At 36.4% G+C, this 21,518-nt stretch overlaps 1 protein-coding gene across 7 annotated transcripts in view; it reads right to left on the bottom strand.

The window, feature by feature from the left end:
• The window catches only part of zmym2 (zinc finger, MYM-type 2), a 147,457-nt gene that overhangs the window by 29,616 nt on the left and 96,323 nt on the right, over positions 1 to 21,518 (bottom strand). For all 7 annotated transcript variants that reach the window (XM_063054160.1, XM_063054166.1, XM_063054165.1 and 4 more), the window contains 7 exons: positions 20,854 to 21,026; positions 18,565 to 18,730; positions 15,596 to 15,636; positions 9,285 to 9,420; positions 7,880 to 7,995; positions 7,553 to 7,724; positions 3,089 to 3,223 (listed from right to left, as the gene is read on the bottom strand). In XM_063054160.1, the coding sequence (XP_062910230.1) occupies positions 3,089 to 3,223; positions 7,553 to 7,724; positions 7,880 to 7,995; positions 9,285 to 9,420; positions 15,596 to 15,636; positions 18,565 to 18,730; positions 20,854 to 21,026 (939 nt within the window). The remainder of the gene's footprint in view (positions 1 to 3,088; positions 3,224 to 7,552; positions 7,725 to 7,879; positions 7,996 to 9,284; positions 9,421 to 15,595; positions 15,637 to 18,564; positions 18,731 to 20,853; positions 21,027 to 21,518) is intronic.

Raw genomic sequence — 21,518 nt, 5'->3', positions numbered from 1 at the left:
ATACACTATAAACACACACAAATATAATGTAGCTTTAGTGGTTAAAGTATGAGTAAATGTGAAGTTTTCTTTCCATTTAAAAGGGTTATATAAAAGTCAATTTCTATTCATAGACAAGTGCAGAACAAGGGGACAATAATATAAGGAAGTCACTAACATCAATTCAGGACATTGAGTGGACTTAGCAAGTCCAACCAACTTCCTTCATCTTTGTGAATCACATGAGTATGCGAAAGACACATGCCTGTTCCCAAAGGCATCCATGAGGACCACATCATGAGAGGTGTGCAAAAGCTCAGCATCTAACACCTCAGTCGCTCCAGACGGAGTTACGTTCTTATCTACTCCATGGAGGAACAAAGTCTATGCAGGCTAGTCTTTCAAATGGCAGCCCACACTCGGAATTTTAGCCTCAAAACACCCAGAGTAACATCTCATAATTATGATCCCATTACCTTCTCAAAGTCAAGATAACCCTTGTTCTCAGCTTCCAGCTGTAGGATCATTCCAGGTCGTATTTGTTGAAACATACCTGTTTGTTGATCGACTGCTGCATCTGACAAATAATTGACACTCTCACCTCTCTAAGACAAGACTTCCATCTACTTTTCCACCAACGTAGATATACTTGTCATTAGTATTTACTGTCATTGCTGGTTTCTCCGAGGTGCAGTCATATCCTTTGAAACCTCTTTGATAACTTTCTGCTAGAAGGCTGTGACCTTGGAGGGTCACTGAGGCACTGCAGGTGATGCAATTCACCAGTCTCAAGTCCATTAGGCACATTCTCTGTCTGATGAGTCACTCGTACTGCAATCAGCAAATACTGCGTACTAACATTGTGAAGCTGACTGTCTGAGATCTGAAGGTTGGCACCGTGACAAATTCCACCACAGTAATGCCTACCATTTCCGACATGGTTATACCAGGAAACCAACAATAGTGCTGATAGTACCACAATCAAAGCTTTACATCTGTGTTAGCAGTGTTTCTGATGTTGGAACAATAATGGCAAATATGTACCCAATTTGCCCTTTTGCCATGACCCATGTATCCATCAACCCCAGTACAGGTGGCCCCCGTTTTCTGAACATTTGCTTTACGACACCTCGCTGTTACGAAAGACCTACATTAGTTACTTGTTTTCGCTAACAGAAGGTGTTTTCACTGTTATGAAAAAAGGCAGCATGCGCCCGAACAGCCAAGCTCCTCCCCTGGAACTGCATTCTAGCCGGCATTGCTCAAACACGTGCTTTATCTCGATTTATTTTGTGCATCCATTAGCAATATGAGTTCTAAGGTATCCGAAAAGCCTAAAAGAGCTCGCAAGGGTGTTACACTTAGTGTAAAACTAGACATAATTAAGCGTTTCGATTGTGGTGAACGAAGTAAGGACATTGTCCGCACGTTGAACTTGCTTGTGTCCACCATTTGCACTATTTATACACTGAGAGAAAGAATTTTGAAAGCTGCCGATGTTACTGTTGGTTCTGCCCGTAGCAAAGTGGTCTTAGTCGGCATCCAATAATGGATAAAATGTAAAGTCTATTGCTTGAGTGGATTGATGGGTGTACAAAGCGTGGTGTACTGTTAAGTTTTCTTATACTTAAGGAGAAATCAGTCAGTCTTTTTAATAAGCTGAAACAGAAAGCACTGGACGATGGTGATGAAAGTGTTGTGAAAGTGGAATTTAAAGGTAGTCATGAGTGGTTTGATTGGTTTCTGAGGCGAGGGCAGCTTCATAGTTTAAGCAGTGGTCCCCAACCTCTGGGCCGCGGACTGATACATTGCCGCGAAGAATGCAGTGGTGCAGCGGTAGTCGGAACGCACCCAGCACATCTTTAAGAAAAAAGCCGAAATAAACAAGCTAATTAACTAGGCGCCGCCCGGCACGTAAATGTTGGCCCAGATCAGAGGCGATTGCCGATTGCGTCAGGTGCTTATTTGTATAAGCAAGTGTTTAACTGTGACAAAACTGCAATTTATTGGAGTCTTCCCGATTCCGGTAAGTGAAACTACACTGCACATACATTATTTCTACTTTATATAGGCTGTGTATTTTTATGTGTTATTTGGTATGATTTGGCAGCTTCATAGCTTAAAGGTTACTGGAGAGAGTGTTTCTGCCGAGAGCGCTTCTGCGAGATTTTCGCTGCGCTAGACAGTGCTGCAGAAAAGTATTTCTACTTTATATAGGCTGTGTATTTATCATATCATTTCTGCTTTTACTATATGTTACTGTTATTTTAGGTTTTATGTGTTATTTGACATGATTTTGTAGGTTATTTTTTGGGTCTGGGAACGCTCAAAAATTTTTCCCATATTAATATATAGTAATTGCTTATTCACTTTACGACATTCCGGCTTAGAAAACGTTTCATAAGAACGCTCTACCTTCGGATAGCGGGGAAAACCTGTACTCATCCTGGATAGAGTTATAATTTTACTATTTAACATATATGCTTTTGAATTATTATTTCCAAAGTGCATTACTTTTACATTTTTCTGCATTGAACTGCATAATGATCTGGAAGCAGTTTCATGTCAGCTCTCTAGTGTGGGTTACTGCACTGCAAAAGTTCTAAAAGTAAAAACAATTAACATAAATATGTAACACATACAAAATGCTGGAGAAACTCAACAGGTCAGGTAGCATCTATGGAAAGGAACGAAGAACCAATGTGTCGGGCCAAGACCCTTCATCAGGACTGGAAAGGACAGGGGCAGAAACCAGAAAAAGAAGGTGGGGTTTGAGAAGCAGTAGAAGGTAGAGCAGAGGTTCCGAACCCTTTTCACGCCATGGAGCCTTACCACTAACCAAGGGGTCCATGGACCCCAGGTGGGTGAGGGAAGGGGAATGAAGTGAGAAAATGGGAGAAGATAGGTGGAAAAGGTAAAGGGCTGAAGGAAGAATACGATAGGAGAGGAGAAAATCAATATGTATCTGCAGATGAAAATGACCCACTGTTCATAATTACATCTCAATTTATTTACATGTAACACTAAAATGGGGTCATTCTGGATACACACTTTAAATAGCTAAGTAAAGGTAAATTTTAAAATAAAAGTGCAATTTTAAGGAACATACTTCTTGGAAAATCAATCTCAAGGTCCAGTCCAAGCTCATATTGACTACCAGGCATATTGGGTTGCTCTTCCAGATCATCTTTAATGGTCCCAAAAACATCCAAGAAACTTTCACCATTCTCATCATTGTCAATACCTAAAAACAAATTTCCATAATAGCATATCATAGAGGTTGTAATTTCTTAATATAAAGATTAAATTCTATTCCTTTCTTTTCTTTTTAAATCTTTTTATTAATTTTTCAAAATTATAAACTCAATAACAAAGTTGGTACAAAGAGATTGGAAAAATGTTCATCAGCATATATAAAATGAATTTTAAGTAACATAGAAATAAAAGACTTCCAAACTCATAATGAGATTAAACATTAACAAGGAAATAAAAAAGAAAAAAAAGTATATAAAAAACCCAAAAGAAAAAGAGAAAAAAATGCCCCAAAAAAAAGGCAAAACAGGGCTAGACCAACAACTTGTATCAGACATAATCCATAATGTCGCTAACTCCGCTCCTCTCATCATATAATTTTAGAAAAAAGATTCGGAAAGGTCAGATTACATCATATGAAAATGTTGCATAAAAGGTTTCCAGGTATCTTCAAATTTAACCAAAGGGTCAAAAATATCACTTCTAATTTTTTCTAAATTTAAACTGAATATGGTTTGAGAAAACCATTGGAATGTAGTTGGAGGATTAATTTCCTTCCAGTTCAACAAAATAGATCTTCTCGCCATTAAAGTAACAAAAGCTATCATTCGAGAGGCCGAAGAAGATAAAGATCTATGTTCTACCATTGGCAATCCAAAGATTGCCGTAATAGGATGGGGTTTTAAATCAAAGCATAGAACTGTTGAAATAATATCAAAAATGTCTTTCCAATATTTTTCCAAAAGAGGACAGGACCAAAACATATGAGTTAAAGAAACCACTTCAGAGTGACATCTATCACAAGTAGGGTTTATATGGGAATAAAAACGAGCTTGTTTATCTTTGGACATATGAGCTCTGTGTACTGCTTTAAATTGTATTAAAGTATGTTTAGCACATATAGAAGTAGTACTAACTAATTGAAAAATTTTATCCCATTTCTCTGTAGGTATGGAAAGTTGAAGTTCTCTTTCCCATTCATTTTTAATTTTATCAGATATATCTGGCTGTAATTTCATAATTATATCATAAATTATTGCTATTAATCCCTTCTGCAAAGGATTAAAACCTAAAATTTTATCAAAAATGCCAGAAGGATTTGAAGTCGGAAAGGTAGGCAACTTAGTATTTAAAAAATTTCTTATTTGTAAGTATCTAAAAAAATGGGATCTCGGCAAATCAAATTTCTCAGATAACTGCTCAAAAGACATAAAGCAGTTATCCAGAAATAGATCACGAAAACATATTATGCCTTTCGTTTTCCATATCAGAAAGGCTTGGTCCATTACCGAGGGTTGGAAAAAGAAATTAGATATAATAGGACTTGATAACATAAATTCATTCAAGCCAAAAAATTTACGAAATTGAAACCATATTCGCAATGTATGTTTAACTATAGGGTTGAAAATTTGTTTATTCAATTTAGATAGTGCAAAAGGCAGTGAAGTTCCTAAAATGGAGGCTAAAGAAAACCCTTGTACAGAATGGCCTTCAAGGTTTACCCAATGTGAGCTTGGAGTTATATTCCAATCTTGTGTCCAAAATATTAAGTATCGGATATTAATTGCCCAGTAGTAAAATCTTAGGACAGGCAATGCCAAACCACCCTCTTTCTTAGATTTCTGTAACTAATTTTACTTAGTCTGGGATTTCTATTTTGCCATATATAAGAGGAAATTTTAGAGTCAATAGTATCAAAAAAAGATTTAGGAATAAAAATCGGTATCGCTTGAAATAAATATAAAAATTTGGGTAAAATAATCATTTTAACAGCATTAATACGGCCAATCAATGATAGAGACAAAGGGGACTATTTAGTAATCAGTTGTTTAACCTGATTAATTAATGGTAAAAGGTTGAAATTGAATAGATCCTTATGTCTCTTAGTAATTTTAACTCCCAAATAAGTAAAATAATCAGTAATCAGTCTAAATGGAGAGTTTCTATAAATAGGAACCTGCATATTTAATGGAAAGAGTTAAATTCTATTCCTATAGATCTTTAAATCACTTCTCTGTTGATAAGGGAGCAACAAAAGATCCAGAAATGTCATTATTTAATAGTTAATTGCCACAGGAAATCTAAATTCAATCAATATTATTGCATAAAAAATGGCAGTGAACTGTACTGATTTATGATGCTCTCCTCTCTCTCAGTTAATAAAGTTCTCTCTCTACCTGTCTTTTTTTTCTAGTCATCTTCCGCACTTAATTTTCAGTTGATTTAATAGTTGCCCAGTGCAGTCATATTCACAAACTACTAATGAAACAGGAAGTTCTGCACAGTAGATTTGGTAGGATATTGGTAGAGGTAGGAGTTTGTTGTAAATTGTGACTACTAGGCTAATACTCATACTGGAGCAAAGCATTCAAGGAGAATTACTGGAGGCTGATGGGCCATATAATATTTGAAAAATGGGTGCTGTTCTGTTGTATTTCTAAGGGCAGGATCACATACAACTACATTGGCAGGAGCAATCTAAAAATAAAACATCAGCTATTTTATCATAAAAACTCTGTTTCAGACTTCCCCTTTTAATCCTCCCCGCTCGGTGAATTTATGTAAATTTTCGGCAAATATAAAATTAATGAATGACTAGATTCCCTGCTTTAAACAATGTTAATTCTACTAGAATTGGGAGCGCCAGGGATCAGGTGGCAATTCCTCAGATTGTGTGAAGTGAGGGGGCCAGCGATTGTTTTGTCGCTGTTTTTTTTCTGTGGGGGAGGGGGCGGGAGATTTTGGGGTCTACGAGTTTTGTTTCTTTTCCTTTTTCATATGTATTTCATGGCTATCTGGAGAAGATGAATATCAGTGTTGTATTGTACACACATACTTTGACAATAAAATGAACCTTTGAACAGTACCATAAATAACATGAATAATAAATTGTCAATAATTTGTACTATGTTGAAAAATGGGAAAATAAAAAAATGGTGCTTTGCTCAATAATAATGAATTTAAGTGACTAACACAGATATTTCCTTAGATGCCTTTTATTATATCTAATTTTATTTTAAATGCTCTATGGCAGGGTTTCTAACCTTTTTTATGCCATGGACTCCTACCATTAACCGAGGGGTATGTGGACCCCAGTATGCAATCAATCATGAAGTCTTTGGGCCGCTTGTCTTCGATGAATTCAAAGCGCTAGAAAAACATTACCGGTACTCTTACAACATTTAATAAGTGTCTGGTCAAGCATTTGAACTGCTGTCAATTAGAATGCTCTGGGACAGGCTTTATTTAAACAGCTATGGATGAGTGTGTCCCCACAAAATCCTTCAGTTTTCCCCAGTCTGCATGAACAAAGAAATCTGGAATCTGCTTACAGCCAGATCAGGAATGCTACAAGAGGTGCAGGTATGATCTCACAGGCGGTGAAGATTCCAGACTAGAATGGAATCAACGAGGGTTGCTGCCCAAGAAGGGCTGCAGTCCTAATTTGAATTTAGCAGTATTAGCACAGGTGAGTGGTTTTAGAACACTGAGGGCATTTATGCGTTAACCATATGGGTAGCTCTGGAATCACATCTTAACCAGACAGGTTAACAGTGCTAATTTTCCTTGCATCAAGAGTATTAGTTAACTAAATGGGTTCAGAAACAATAATCCATTAGTTTTATGGTCATCATTACTAATGCTAGTTAGTAGTTATTTTACAAAATTCAAGATTATTAACTGAACTAAAAAGGTTTTGGTCAGTCACATTCCCACAGACAACCTGATGGCTTCAGGCTGTTAAGAACTGATTTAAAGTGCTGGTTTGATAAAAGGGAATGATTATTGTGTTAAAATAAATTAACGTCATTTTGTGTCATTTTTAGTCTGCACAGGACTAAACTTATTTATAATATTCTCGCAAACTACACTATTATTGCTTGTTTCCTTGTTTTCTTCACAGTAATGCTTCTTACAAATCTTTTTAATTTTGTTGCTGCTTTTCTCTTTAATTTCTTCATTTGCTTCAACTTTGTAAATCTTTAAAAGCAAAATCGTGATATTGAGTGAAAGGGATTTGAAAAATATAAATGGTTTGATAATTTCAATAAGTATGTTTTTATTTATTATAGAGGGAAGATAAATGAACAGGTGTATTTTTGACTTCACAATTAGTTACTGGCATTTCTTTTCACTTTAGTTTTTACTGGTATACATGGCACACTCTAGTGCTGGGACATAAAACTGCACTCCTAGTAATCCATAGGGATTAAACTAGTTTTGGCTTTATTTCTTTTATTAAGCAAAAGACCATCAACATTGCATCTTCTTTTCCACCATATCATTTTCTTTTCCCTGTTACTTAAGTATAAAAGCTTACCACAAAGTTCCATGGATACTGGATTCTTTTCTGCTTCAGCAATCATTTCTGCCATAGCAAGTATGTCAGCCTCAATGGGATTGGAAGGTACCTTCCTCTTTAGATCCTCTATTGTTTCAACTATCTTCTCAGCATTCTCTAGGGTAGTAGGTAGAAATACTGGAACAGGTACCTGCTCCAGAAATATTACATTAATGGCTGCACATCTTATGAGAAATACGGATGGAAAATGGCCAAAATTTAGTTCATTTCATTTAATTAAATCCTACAACAAAGAAAAGTTTTACTTTTAAAATGCTGAGCTACATGTTTAAACAATGAACTTACCGGTAAAGGCATAGAAATTGGTACTGGATAGTTGTTACAATACATGTGCATAGGCACTGGGATATAGACTGGCACAGGGATAGGCACAGGAACCAACTGAGGCTTCCAGTCATCCTCTGAAATAAGAAAATATGCGAACTTATGAAGCATTTTCATATCTTCTTGTCAAATATACACAGATAAAATCAAAGAATAAGTGAAAGGCAGAGTGAAATTGTGAGAAAGAGACTGGACAAATAAAAGCCGGTGCAATAATAAATTGTCTTTTTTGTTTTTTTTTCATTTTTATACTTGCTTTCTGTTATACTTCAAAGTATACCAAACCCAGACAACACCTCCCTCCCCAATGATGCAATTTAAAAATTCTCATATTTTCATGGATGTGCCCCTTCCCTTCTCTGTAATCTGGTCCCATAACTATCAGGTTGTTGCAATAGCTCTTCACCTCAGCAGCGGGGACTCCCATCTCATCTTCTTCCCATCCCTCTACCTTTTCCATTTATCCTCTGTTCCCTGGTTTGACACATGCTTCAACACAGATTAACTGAAATCCCTGGGAATTTATGTTTAGCACCTCAACCTTTCTGTTGTAAACCACTGGTATGAGTTACTGTTAGGCAGTTAACGACTGCTGCACCTATTGCAAATGAAGACCTAGGAATTTATAATGCTGATATAAAAATTAAGTACAGTAGGAATGACATTACATTTGCATACATTTACTTCCATTTCATCCAAAGGCTACATTTGCCTCTGTACCTGATGTGCAATATCTTGGAACGTGTAACATTTAAAATATAAATGTCTGCATTCATTAACTGATGTCATTTTTCCAGATTTTGTGTCAACTTATTCCATTATAAATTCTTATCTTATGTTCAAACCTAAATAGTTAAAATTGCCAAATGCAACATGATTTACATCTATCTATCAGTAGGTGATATATTATGCCTCAGTTTTGCAGTTCCCAACTGCTTGGCTGCACAGGAGATTATCTCCTGTGCTCCAGCAGACTCTACCTTGCTTCTGAAACAAGTGCAAGTTGTGTTAACTGTAAGTATCAAGTCAAAGCATAACACAAAAATAATAGCAGCATTTTAAAATAATGATTGGATAACAGTGTGCCTGGTGTAGTTAATGCCAGTCTTCCAACTGCATTTTAACTGATATTTTTGTTTTCTTAACGCCCCACATTCAGTATTACATGAACTGACTTACAAACCAATTAAGAATGGCCTAAATTGCACAGCAACAGTCTCCATCTAAACTCTGAACAAGATTGCCCATAAAGGTTACAAAATGGTAAGGCTTTGCTATAGTTATAAGTAGGCAGGCAGAATTCAGAAAAACCTTCTGAGACCTATCCATGCAGTTGGTAGCTGGTTGGAAGATGAGAAGTTCATACCTGTTTGACAGGATTTTGACTGCATATGAGGTTTACAGTATGTCGCCTTTGTTTGGGTCAAAGGTTTGCACAGCAATGCTTTATTTTTCAGCTCTTTTACAGGTGTTGGTGAAGGTGTCAGTGTCTGATTAGAAGCCTAAAATAGTAAATAAAGACTGTTAATAAAGAAATATATTTACACCTTTCTTTTTTTAAAACAAGAGCGAAAGCATAAAAGGGGGATAAATACCTCGAGGAATATTTCTGGATTACAAACAAATGCAAATTATCAGCAGGTTTAGTTAGTATTTCCAGCATTTTCAATTTAAATTTCAGAATTCGCAGTATTCTCTATTCCTTTTCAGTTTTTTTCACTGATTTCTAAATGGGGGGAGGGGAAGAAATTACAACTTAGACATTTGATGCTGCAGAAAAAAGGACTGATTTCAAGCCAGAGGAGATTACATTCCAAAGCTCCCTTCTAATAGATTATGGCTTAATGTCAAGCACCTATCACAGGTAGAGGAAATTTAACACAGAGCAAAGTGGAAGGATTTATTTTGGAAGAAAGAACTAGAACAGGAAAAACAGCAAAGTTCTAAAGACTATTCAGGAACAAAGGGATCTCTATGTACATGGACAAGAATCTAATAAGAGTGCCAGAAAATGTTGAGGAAGTAGTTAGTCAAGCACAAGCTGTCCTGTGCTTCACAACTGCAGGCATAGAACAAAAAAACAAGGTTATGTCGAACACTGGTTAGGCCACATTTAAGTATTATTTTGATTTTTGGCTACAGCATTTTAGGAAGAACCTGAAAGGGAATACAGGAATGATTGAAGGGATGGAGGAATTCATCTACAAGGTTAAACTGAGGAATCTGGGATTGCTCTCCCTGCAGTAAAAAAAGGATTGTGAGGAGATCTGATAAGACTTGTATTAGATCTCCTCTATAAAAAGGATTAGATTAGATGTAACAGCTCTCTGGTTATCCTTTGATGAACAGTTCATGGGACAGATGATGCAGATGTTAAGTGGTGGGTGAAATGAAGAAAGAATGTTTTAATGTACAGAGTGATGTACAACTCATTCACTACACAGGTAGCGGAAATCGTAATCACAGCTTCTTAAAATGTGACAGGCACTTAGGAAGAGAAGTTTACAGGACTACAGCCTAGACTGCTCTCCAAAGAGCTCTAATTAACCCCATGGGCCAAATAACCTTTGTGCTATAATGATTCAATAATTCCCTGGCAATTAAATGGTCAAAGTTGCATTAAAATACTGTCATGCCTAAATTTAATATCGGAAGCCTTGATCACAAATGTGGAGATCAATCCCAGAAATCCCCAGTAGGATTTGAGTGATATTTCTAAAGCACTATACAGCAAGACAGTTGGTGGGTGTGTTGGTGCATGGTATGGTGAGTAGACAATTACTGAATTTGCAACTCACTGAGGATTGGCTCTTCTGCTGTTTCATTTGTAGGGGGAGGATTCCAATTATTATAATTATTTGATAATCAAATGAATTGCAGATGCTGGAAATGTCAATGAAGAACAGTAAGTGCACATCAGCAGTTTGGACCGCATTTGCAGAGAGAGAGAGAGAGAGAGAGAGAGAAGTGGAGTTATATTCAAGGTCGAGGACCCTTCATCAGAACTGAGAAGTAGAGAAAAAAGTTATTGTGAAGTTATATATAAGGCAGGGAATGGATAAAACAAAGAGAATACCTGCAATATTGTTTCAGTGGGGATAAATTGTTAATGGGTAGATAAAAATCTGTCAGATCAAAGTTCAAAGTAAATTTTTTATCAAAGTATGTATATGTCACCATATACTACCCTGAGATGTATTTTCTTGCAGGCATTTAGGAAACCTTGCAGTCATAGGTTGGGATGGGAGTGGGATAGAACTACTGGTTTCCTGTCATTTTAATTCTCAACCCCACATTCACTCGGAACCATCTATGGTCTCCTGCACTGTTATCTTAACAAAGACAGTTATTTTAATAAATTTGTGACAATTGCAGGCCAAATGTTTCATCCCCAGAACATTAATGGAGGAATTTCTCAGAAGTCTGCCTCAGATCTGCCCACCTGCTGTGACCATGGGGTTAAAATCAGACTGACCATGGGGTTAAAATCAGACTACCCATAGGTTATTGTGCAATGTTTAACTCAGTCTGCAACTTTTCAAGTGATGAAGCAGTTCACGCCCATTTGTTGTCTACTGCTTTCATTTGAGATTGCCATCATCCACAGACTATTCTGTTCATGCACAATACTATTATCATCACTAAACCAATATCACCCAGATGTCATTATTTGCCAGAAGCTCGAGCACTGATTTAAAAAAAAACTCTGCCTCTTGTGTTGCAAATACCTTCCCATTAATGAAGAAGGAGTTGTATCATTTTCACACTCCAATGAGCAGTGGCAGTCAGTCTGTGTATTTTGTGGCTTTGATATATCTTGCACGTATGGTTATAGTGAAATAGCTGCCACATGCTCCTATCGTTTTAAAGTGGTGTGAATTAATCTGATAAGAACTGTTAATTCAATTCAAACTCAAATGTTTACTGCAATTTGGTTGCAATTGAAAGTTATGTAACAACTAAGATTTTGTTTACATTTCATAACCAGCTAAAAATACTCCAGAATGTAATTTCTCATATAGCAAACATTCCAGGAATTGGTTAAATGCAACTGCTCCAATACTGGTATGAATGCTACCTTCCTGTACTTAAACAAAATGGGACGTGTTTTATAAATCTTCTGCAGAGATCAATGAGCTGCAGTGATGATCAACAGGCAGATGATACTTAACAATATTTAAATAAACAAAACTTAAAACAAAGAAGCCTAGCTTGGAAAATAGTAGATAACCAAAAAGAGAGTCAAATTCTGTAGTTGTCCCAGAATTTATGAATATGTTTGGACTACTGTATCAAATGGAGTCCTGCTGGAATCTTGATTTTGTTTTTAATAATTAAGTCACAAATGAACAACTGACATTACTCAAGTCTTTAGGGTTACTTTTCTAATATCAAAGAAGAGACTATAAAAGTAGTTCCATTGTTTTTCAATAGATTGCCCGTAAAATTCAAGGAATATAGTGCCTATAAAAAGTATTAACCCCCCTCCCCCCAGAAAGATTTCATGTTTTTTTTTACAACATTGAGTCACAGTGGACTTAGTTTGGCTTTTTTGACACTGATCAACAGAAAAAGACTCATCCTTGTCAAAAAGTATGCATACTTTCTGTATATCAGACTTATTTCCTTATTTTAGGCTTGTGGTAAAGACAAAGCGCATTAGAAAACAAATTCCCTTGCAAGCAAAAACACTGCCGGAATGAAAAGAACAAACTTTCCAAATTATAGTATAATCTCAGTATCCTCAACCAGATCTGATTACATATAACATGAAAAGCAAGAGAATCAAGGCTTCTATATTATAACACAATTGCACTGAGCATTTATTTACTTGTTGAAACTTTTGGACTGCAAAAAGCACATTGGTAATGTGTTTAATTGTGTCCATTTAAAAAAAAAGGTCAAGGTAATTTCTTACATTAGGAGATAAGAAATAACAGGAATTGGCCAAATATCTACAGGAGTAATGCTTCATAAGTTTGCTGCTGATTCTGTGCCTTTAGATCACTTTACCAGTCCTGTTGGTTCTCTTTGTGTCCAAAACATAACCATCACACCCTAGACATAATGACTGAGTAACTACTGCTTGCTGAGGTAGAAAATTCTGAAGATTTTCAACCATCTGTGTATAGAAACTCTCCTCATCTCAGTCGTAAATTGATGACTCCTTCTATTGAAAATACTATTCAACTCTCCAGCAAGAGAAAACAGCCTCTTGGAATCTACTCTGTGAAAAAAACTGTCAAAATTATACTGATGCTCTAAATAACTAATTTTCAATTCATCTCCATTTTAATTCAGAATCATTATGGAATTTATCACTTCACTCTGGTTTCTTGCCTGTTAAAACCAGAAATGCAGCCTAAATAATAAGTGGAAATGGATTTTAATGCTTCTTATTGACATAACAGGAGAAGAGTTGCCCAATTTTGAATATATTGTTCCCTTCAACTCAGTCTTCCAAATAGTACACACATAATCTTTTCTCACTGGTCGCATTACATTTAGAGTTCTATTAAATATTCAGTTAAGACACAGATTTTACTGCATAGCCAGTGTTTATTACTTTAGGGTTAATGTAATAAACCATAATTTTTCTTGAGAAAATGGTGATGAACCACCTTCAAAAGCAATCTGTGCAGTGTGTGGACTGTAAATGCTGTTGGGTCACAAGTTCCGGTGTTCAGGCCCAGTAACAATATATCCAAATCAGGTGAGTGTGCATTTTGGTTTGGAACTAACAAGTGGTGCCATTTACTTGTGTCTGCTTGCTTATGTCCTCCTTTGTGCAGGAAATCATAGGTTTGGGAATTACTGCAACAAATTCTACAGCTGTGGTGTGTTATTGGTGGACAAAGTGAATGCTTTAGACTGGGTGTTTCTCGTGATTGCAAGACCCTCTTGGACATTGTTAACATGGATTGCAGCAAGTTTGGTGCTCTGAGTTATTGGTGGACAGCAGGAGCGGATGGTGAAGGGGCTGCGTGGCCTCGGTTATAGTGAACACTAGGCCTCAGGCAGATCTCTGCAGCATTCAATTGGCAGAAGGGTTTGGCCTAATATTGGCATGGTTGGATTTTACTGATATTCAGTACATGCTTGTGATTACAAGGACTAGGCCTCATCCATGGTGTTGCCTGTTTACAACTGCCAAGAGAGAGATATTGGAGCCGATGTACTCTACCAGGGTGGTGTGGCATGACACCCAGGCTGGAGTCAGTACTGCCCCCAGTGTTTGCTTGGCAGAGTCAAGGTCTATTGTGGTTGACCGTAGACTCATGGCTCAAGTTTGGATGCAACCAAACAAGGATCTGAAACACAAGAGTAAACCTACAACAGAATGATTTTAAAATAAAATTCATGTTTTGGAATGGCCAAGTCAGAGTCCAGACCTTAACCCGACTGAGATGCTGTGGCATAACCTGAAGAGGGCTGTTTATACAAGGTATTCCTGAAATATTGATAAACTGAGACAGTTTTGTATGGAGGAATAGTCTAAAATTCTTCCTCACCATTGTATAAGTCTGATCAGCAGCTACAGGAAACGTTTGGTGAAGGTTTTTGCTGCTAAAGGAGATTTTATCTGTTATTAAATACAAGGGTTCACATACTTTTTCCAGCCTGGACTGTGAATGATTAAACAATATGTTCAATAAAGACATGAAAAGTATAATTGTTTGTGTGTTATTAGTTTAGTCAGATTGTGTGTGTTTATTATTGTGACTTAGATGAAGATCTGACCACATTTTATGAGTAATTAATGTAGAAAACTCGGTAATTGCAAAAGGTTCACAAACTTTTTCTTGCAACTGTATGTGGAGAAGTTGTACAAACTTGGATGGTTTTCTCAACAGTACTGGAGGCTGAGAAGTGAATTGATAAAAATATATAAAATTATGAGAGTCATAGATGGGATAGATTGTCAGAATCTATATCTCAGGGTGGAAATGTCAAATACTGGTGGATATAGGTTTAAAGTACAATGGGAATGTTTAAAGGAGATGTATGAGCAATTTTTTTTATGCACAGAGTGCTTATGCCTGGAATGCTTTGCCAGGGAAGGTGGTAAAATCAGATACAAGAGTAATGCTTAAAAGACATTGTTTAAGACAGTGAAGTAAACAAGCAAGGAGTAAAGTGATAGTGATCATGTTCAGACAGATGGAACGAGTTTAGTTTGGCATTGTGGGCACCACAGACATGATGGCCGCAGGGCCTGTTTCTGCATTGTTTCGCTGTATGTTCTGCCCACTTCTAGTCAGCAGTGAACTGAGGGAGGTTGATAATAGTAGCGGTAGTGGGGTGGTTATTAGATTCGCTCATGTTGGAGGGTTTTTGATAGCATTTGTGCAGTGCAAGTATTTCACCATACAGGTGATGGGAAATATCTGTGTGTTCTGGAATGTTGTTTAGGCCCAGCTGCCTTCCGGCACTGACTGCTTCATTCTCGAGAAGTTGTGAATGGAACTGAGCAATATAAACGTAATAAATAGCAATAAACTGACTTCATTAATGCGGTAATAAACACTAAGATGATCACATTTTGCTAAAAATATGATTCTAAGCCCCAATGCCCCAAATTAAAAAGATTGGAGCACAGAAGGCAATCCTGTGAAAAAACTAGGTTTAAATACCAACTGCAGTTATAGGAAAAAATACTATCTGAAAAATACTCACTGTAACTTTAAAGACTTGGGTCTGAATAATATGATCTGAAACTGGAAAAAAAGCAAAATTTTTAATTAGGCATAGTTTTACACTGAAAAAAATTGATTAGAATCATAATTTCAGTGTTGCATGATTTTAATCTAAAATACAGGTAAATAAAAAATCTTCGCACCTAATAATCTAGTATGTACAATCCAGTAAACATGAAACAATTTCAGAGCAGCAAACGCCCAGATTCAATCCCTGCTTAGAAGAGAGTAAGTTGATACCAGCCATCACTTTAACAGGAATAATAAAATTGGTCTCGGTGTCCTAGTTTTAGTGGTAGTGGGGAATGGAGAGAGACTGCCACCCACAGGCCAAACTCATAATTGCTTCCTGTGATCAAAGCTTGAAGTAGTAAACCCAAGTGAACACAAGCTGGGCAGAAATGTGTTAAAGAATAATGTTTCTCCTTTTCCATTTTTTTAATATATGTATAAAACTATAATTATTTATACAAACCTAAGTACACATTAAGATGATATAAAAAGAAATTAGACACTTAAATAGATAATTATGTGCAGTTGAAATTCTACTCTATTAGGCTAAATAATGATATTAGTTGTTAAGAAAAATAGTAATAACAGAGGATTAATAATAATTTCCATATATCTCTTCTGGACCATTTCTTCTGGTCCAAAATGTTGTACGTAAGCCTATGTAACTACCATTGTAGGTGTTTATATCCTAACTTGTTCATGTTTGCTCCTACCCCCAAACATAATTATCCAATCCCTATGTACTTATTTACTTAATTTTATCATTTTTTATCCCTTTCCCAAATCTTTTCCTTTACTTGTGTTAATTCTCCATTTTCCAAAAAAAAGAAAACAAAAACAGTAAAAGGTTATACATGTGAAAATAGTTCATGATACTTGTGAATTCCTTATCCAAATAAAAAAAATTAAAAAAGGAAACTGTAAAAGATGGAAATAAAAAAGTTTTCTTGCTTAATATATTAAAAAAAAGAATAATGCTTCTCCAAGAAAAATGCCTGACAATCATGTCTTCTGGAGTCAAACCTTTAAGAGGAGGATGGGGAAAGATAGTTGAAAAATAAAATAAAGCTTCTAAATTTAAAATGCTGTAATATACAAGTAAAGATTCTACACTCAACCACGAATGTTAGGAAGTATTCACGAACTCATAATCATGAAACATACTTCCACTAGTGTATTAAGTATTAGGTTCAGTGCTGATCTAGTCCATCGTCAAGAGTCATTGCTAACAGAGTTTGCACCAAATACTTATTAAAATGGCTAACTATACAGTTAATTCAAATGATATATGAGCTACAGGCTATTAAAATCAGACCTCATCACTGACTTATTGTCTATTGTTTTGTGGCAGCAGTACAGAGCAAAGACATAAAATTTACTATTAATTACAAACATAAGTAAATAGGGCACAAAAAAATCAGAAGGTAGTGTTCATAGGTTCTCAAGCTGTTCAGAAATCTGATGGAGAGGAAGAAGCTATTGAGTGTGGGTCTTCAGGCTCCTATACCACCTCCTCTTTATAGTAATAAGAAGAGGGCATACCCTGGGTGATGAGGGTTCTTAATCCTGGATGCGGCTTTCCTGAGGCATTGCCTTTATAAGATGTCCTCAAAGGGTGGGGAAGCTAGTGCCCATGATGGAGCCGATTAAGTCTACAACCCTCTGCAACTTTTTTAAAATCCTGTGCATTGGAGCCTCCAAATCAGACTGTGATGCATCCCGTCAGAATGCTCTCCCAACATATACATGAACAAAATTTTAGCTGTCTTTTGGTGACATACCAAATCTCCTCTAACTCCTAACAAAGTAGATCTGCTTGTGTACCTTCCTGCATCAATATGGTCTGCTTAGCCACACAATCATAAATTTAGAGAGAGCAAAGCAGTGTGTTAAGCATGCATCTGAGGTACACTGTGTTGACAGTGAGGCGATGTTATTATTGATATACACTGATGAGGAAGTCAAGGATCCAGTTGTAGACGGAGGTACAAAGGCATGTTTTTTTTAAGCTTATATTTAATACATTGTTTATTAGAAAGCACAAAAGTACATGCAAATGAAAGAAGTGGCTTTGCTGATATGCTTTATCGTTGAGGTGTCTTGGAAGGAGTGTTTAAAGTTTTAATTCAATGTTGCATAGACTAATTTTTTGGTGTTGGTGCTTTGCTTATCCAAACACCACGAGTAGATTAAAAAAAAATTCTATAAGAGCACGTGGGATGCTGATTTTCTGGCAAAATGAAAATGAAATTCAAAGATGAGAGACTGCATTCATGCACAGTGATACAGAGGTATTTAAAATTGAGCAGCTTCAGGCCATAACATGATAACTGGGAAGAACTCAAGGTGGTGGTGACTTTTCTTTTAATGCAGCTCCAGTATATTGTAATTGGAGGTACACTGGCCCAAAGGGCGGTGAAGGCAAATTCAGTAATGACTTCGAATGGGAAGGTGAATATACACTTCAACATTTTACAGGATGATGGGAAAGTACAATCAATGAGGTGTTTTCCAGTATTACCAATTATAATACTGCTTGGTAAGCTTATATTAAAGCTGTCGTGGGTGACAATAGTAAACAGAAATGTTGGAACAATGACCATTGCTCCTGTCTCAACAGAATTGTTAAGTATGCAAATGTATTAACCATAAAATAATATATAAATCTTGAGTAAACATGATTAAATAGGGAACATTTAGTTAAGGATGGGAAGGTACGTTGCTGGTTACATGGGAATGGCGAACCGGTTAGACACTATAAGGAAAGTTATAGATAAATGAGGAAATACCTTTCCCCATAGTTTGTTAACTGAGAGTGCAACTGCTATCAGGAAAGTGGCAAATCTGGACTGCTCTGCAGTTGGCTGGCAGGGGTAGTGATTGCAATGTGTAAATATCTCTACGTGCAATGCATTTTTCTGGTGATTAAGCACTTACCCACATTCATGTTTTCAGGACCTTTTTGTGTAAACATGTTAGGTTCATTCTGTTGACTATAAAACTGCAGAAGGCATTGCTGATTACAAAAATGCTTCATTTCTCCCCGCCACTGAACCGTTTCACTCAATTCTCTCTGTGCTTTACAGCAATCACATCTTGCAGCCTAAAATGAAAGAAATAAAATTCAATTACTTCACTTGCATGCAAAATGTCTTTTTGAATTATAACTGAGTTATATAGGATTGGATTTACATGCATTTGGAAAGGCATAGCCTGGTTAGGGACAGTCAGTGACTTTGTGCCAGGCAGAATAAGCCTTACAAACTTGATCAAGTTTTTTGAGATGGGGTCAAAGAAGCTTGATGAGAGTAAGGCAGTGACCGTTATCTACATAGGCATCTGATAAGATCCTCATGATAGATTGATTCAGAAAGATAAAGATGCATTGGATCCAGGGTGAATTGTCAGTTCAGATTCAGACACAGAGATTAGTTGGGGTGGGGTGGGGTGGACAGGGAGGTTGTTATTCAGGCCGGAGGTCCATGACCAGTGCTGCTCTGCAATGATGAGTGTTGGGACCTTATTGTTTGTGATGCATGTCAATGACTTGGATGAAAATATAGGTGAGTGGATTAACAAAATTTGGGATGAAGACTGGTGAAGTAGTGAGACAGAGCAGAATGTGGTTCAGTTAGATACGGCTTGAGAGTTTAATCTGGGCAAGTGTGAGGTGCTGCTCTTTGAGAGTTAAATGAAAGGAGAAAGTGTACAGTTAATAGCATATACCTTAAGAGCATTGAAATGCACAGGGATTTTAGGATCCAGGTCCACAGTTCACGGAAAGTGTATGCAAATAGCTAAGGTGGTAAAGAAGGTGTATGACATGCCAGCCTTCATTGGTAGGGGTTACAAGCTGCAGTTATGTGAAACTTTAGTCAGATTGCACTAGGAGTATTGCATGCCAGGAAGGATGTGGAGAGGGTGCAGAAGAGATTTACCATGATGCTGCCTGGATTAGAGGGTATGAGGTATAAGGAAGGGTTGGATAAACTTGAGTTGCTCTCGCTTGAGTGTTGGAGGTTTGACAGACGTTTTTAAAAATATGAGTCACAGATAGACCATCAGAATCTTTTCTCAGGGGTAGGCATGTCAAGCACCTGAGGTTATGTTTTTAAGATTAGAAGAAGGGCAAGTATTTTGTTAAACGCAGAGAACAGTAGGTGCCTGGAATATATTACCAAATGGCAGGAGGAGGCAGTTTGGTGATATTTAAGAAGCTTTTGAATAGACACATGGATGTGAAGGGAATGGAGAATATAGATAATACACAGAAAGAGAACACTGGCATCAAGATCAGTACAATATTGTGGACCAAGTGGCCTGTCTTGTGCTGTACTATTCTATGTTTGTTCTACAGCTCTGCTCAATATAGATACCATAAAAAGATTAGCACAGGGATTTACATTTAAAAAAACTTGTGGGCAGCAAATTAAATATATAGATTTTTAGATCAAATTTGATTAAATAATACACTTAAATACTTTATTATGATAGTTGTCTGATAGCTTAAAGTTTAAGTTTTGTAAGTTGTTCACTTTTCCTCATGTAAATTTTGTTCTGTATTTTTGTCTAAAATGATACTACTAAAAAAAAGAATATTAAGAGGTGCCTATAGTGTTATGCCATCAAGAAGTTGAGGTCATATTGTTTACTCCAGATAGATTATTAAAACCACACAGTGGCAACATATGACAAAAAGCTAAGCAACGTAAATCTTTGTGGAAGATGCAAAAATGCTCAACTTGTATATACAATTTACCACAAGTTCATATTAGCCCATTCATGTCAATCCACACAACTAAACAAGAAAACACAGAAAGAAAACTGCACATTTCAAAACACACAAGATTTCACAATCATTCTGAAAACACACAAAAGAAAATTTCTAATAGAATTGATACTGTGACAATAAGATAATTTCCATTCCATTAATAATCTCCTTTGTGAAAAATCTAACAAGTAGTTATCTATTATTCTGTATAACACCCAAAAGGTCATCATCTACAGTTTTGCCCTTATATACTATTGTCATTCAATTGTTTCCATTCCAGCATAATAGTTCTGTCCAATCAGCAATATTGTACAGAGTTGGCATTATATCCGAGTGAAGCAATTTTTTAATCAGACTTCAAACAAAGGAACTATTTGCAAACTATTTTGGGAATTTTAATTGTGTACAATAATGTATGGTAAAAGCATTGAAATAATAAGATAAACTTCACTGACCTTAAAGTACCAGTCTATAAACCTTTTGCAACAGTCGTCACTACAAAAATCCCTTGCTTTTCCATCAATTTCTTTAGCTGCAGCCCGCTTGCACATCTGGGAGCAGTAACTGCAGGTAACACAGCGCAGACCCAGACGTTTTGTAAAGTCTTGCTTGTACAGAAGCTTACAGCCTAAAAACAAACATTTTTTTTCACACAATTGTCCATCTTGTAAATATTGTAAGCAAACTTGGATAAAACCAAGTAGTGGAAAATGCATATTTTTAACATCCAGGTTAGATTGCTTCATCTATTTAGCTTTTTAACCTTTGTACATAAGAAAGAGAAGCAGTAAAAGCTGTATTACTCTGCCATTCAATAAGACCATGGCTGAATTGATCATGGCTGAACAAGACCATTGCCTTCACCTCCATTTTCTTTCCAAATCCACATAACCTCTATTTCCCCTTCCATGCAAAAATCCATCTAATCCTTGAATATAAAGAGCAACTCAGTAATCATAAGCTTCTGTGGTAGAGATTTCTAAAGATCTATTACACTTAAAGAAATTCACCCACAATTTAGCCTTCAATGGGTAAAGTTGCACAGTCTTTATTCTCACTCAAAAACAAATTTGAGCCTCATCCTTTCAGGCTCCTTCAAACCATGCAACTTTATAAGTGA

Source organism: Mobula hypostoma, chromosome 7 (assembly GCF_963921235.1).
Source record: "Mobula hypostoma chromosome 7, sMobHyp1.1, whole genome shotgun sequence".
Lineage (NCBI taxonomy): Eukaryota > Metazoa > Chordata > Chondrichthyes > Myliobatiformes > Myliobatidae > Mobula > Mobula hypostoma.
The sequence above is the reverse complement of the archived record's forward strand: the minus strand, read 5'-3'. Positions and strand labels throughout refer to the sequence as shown.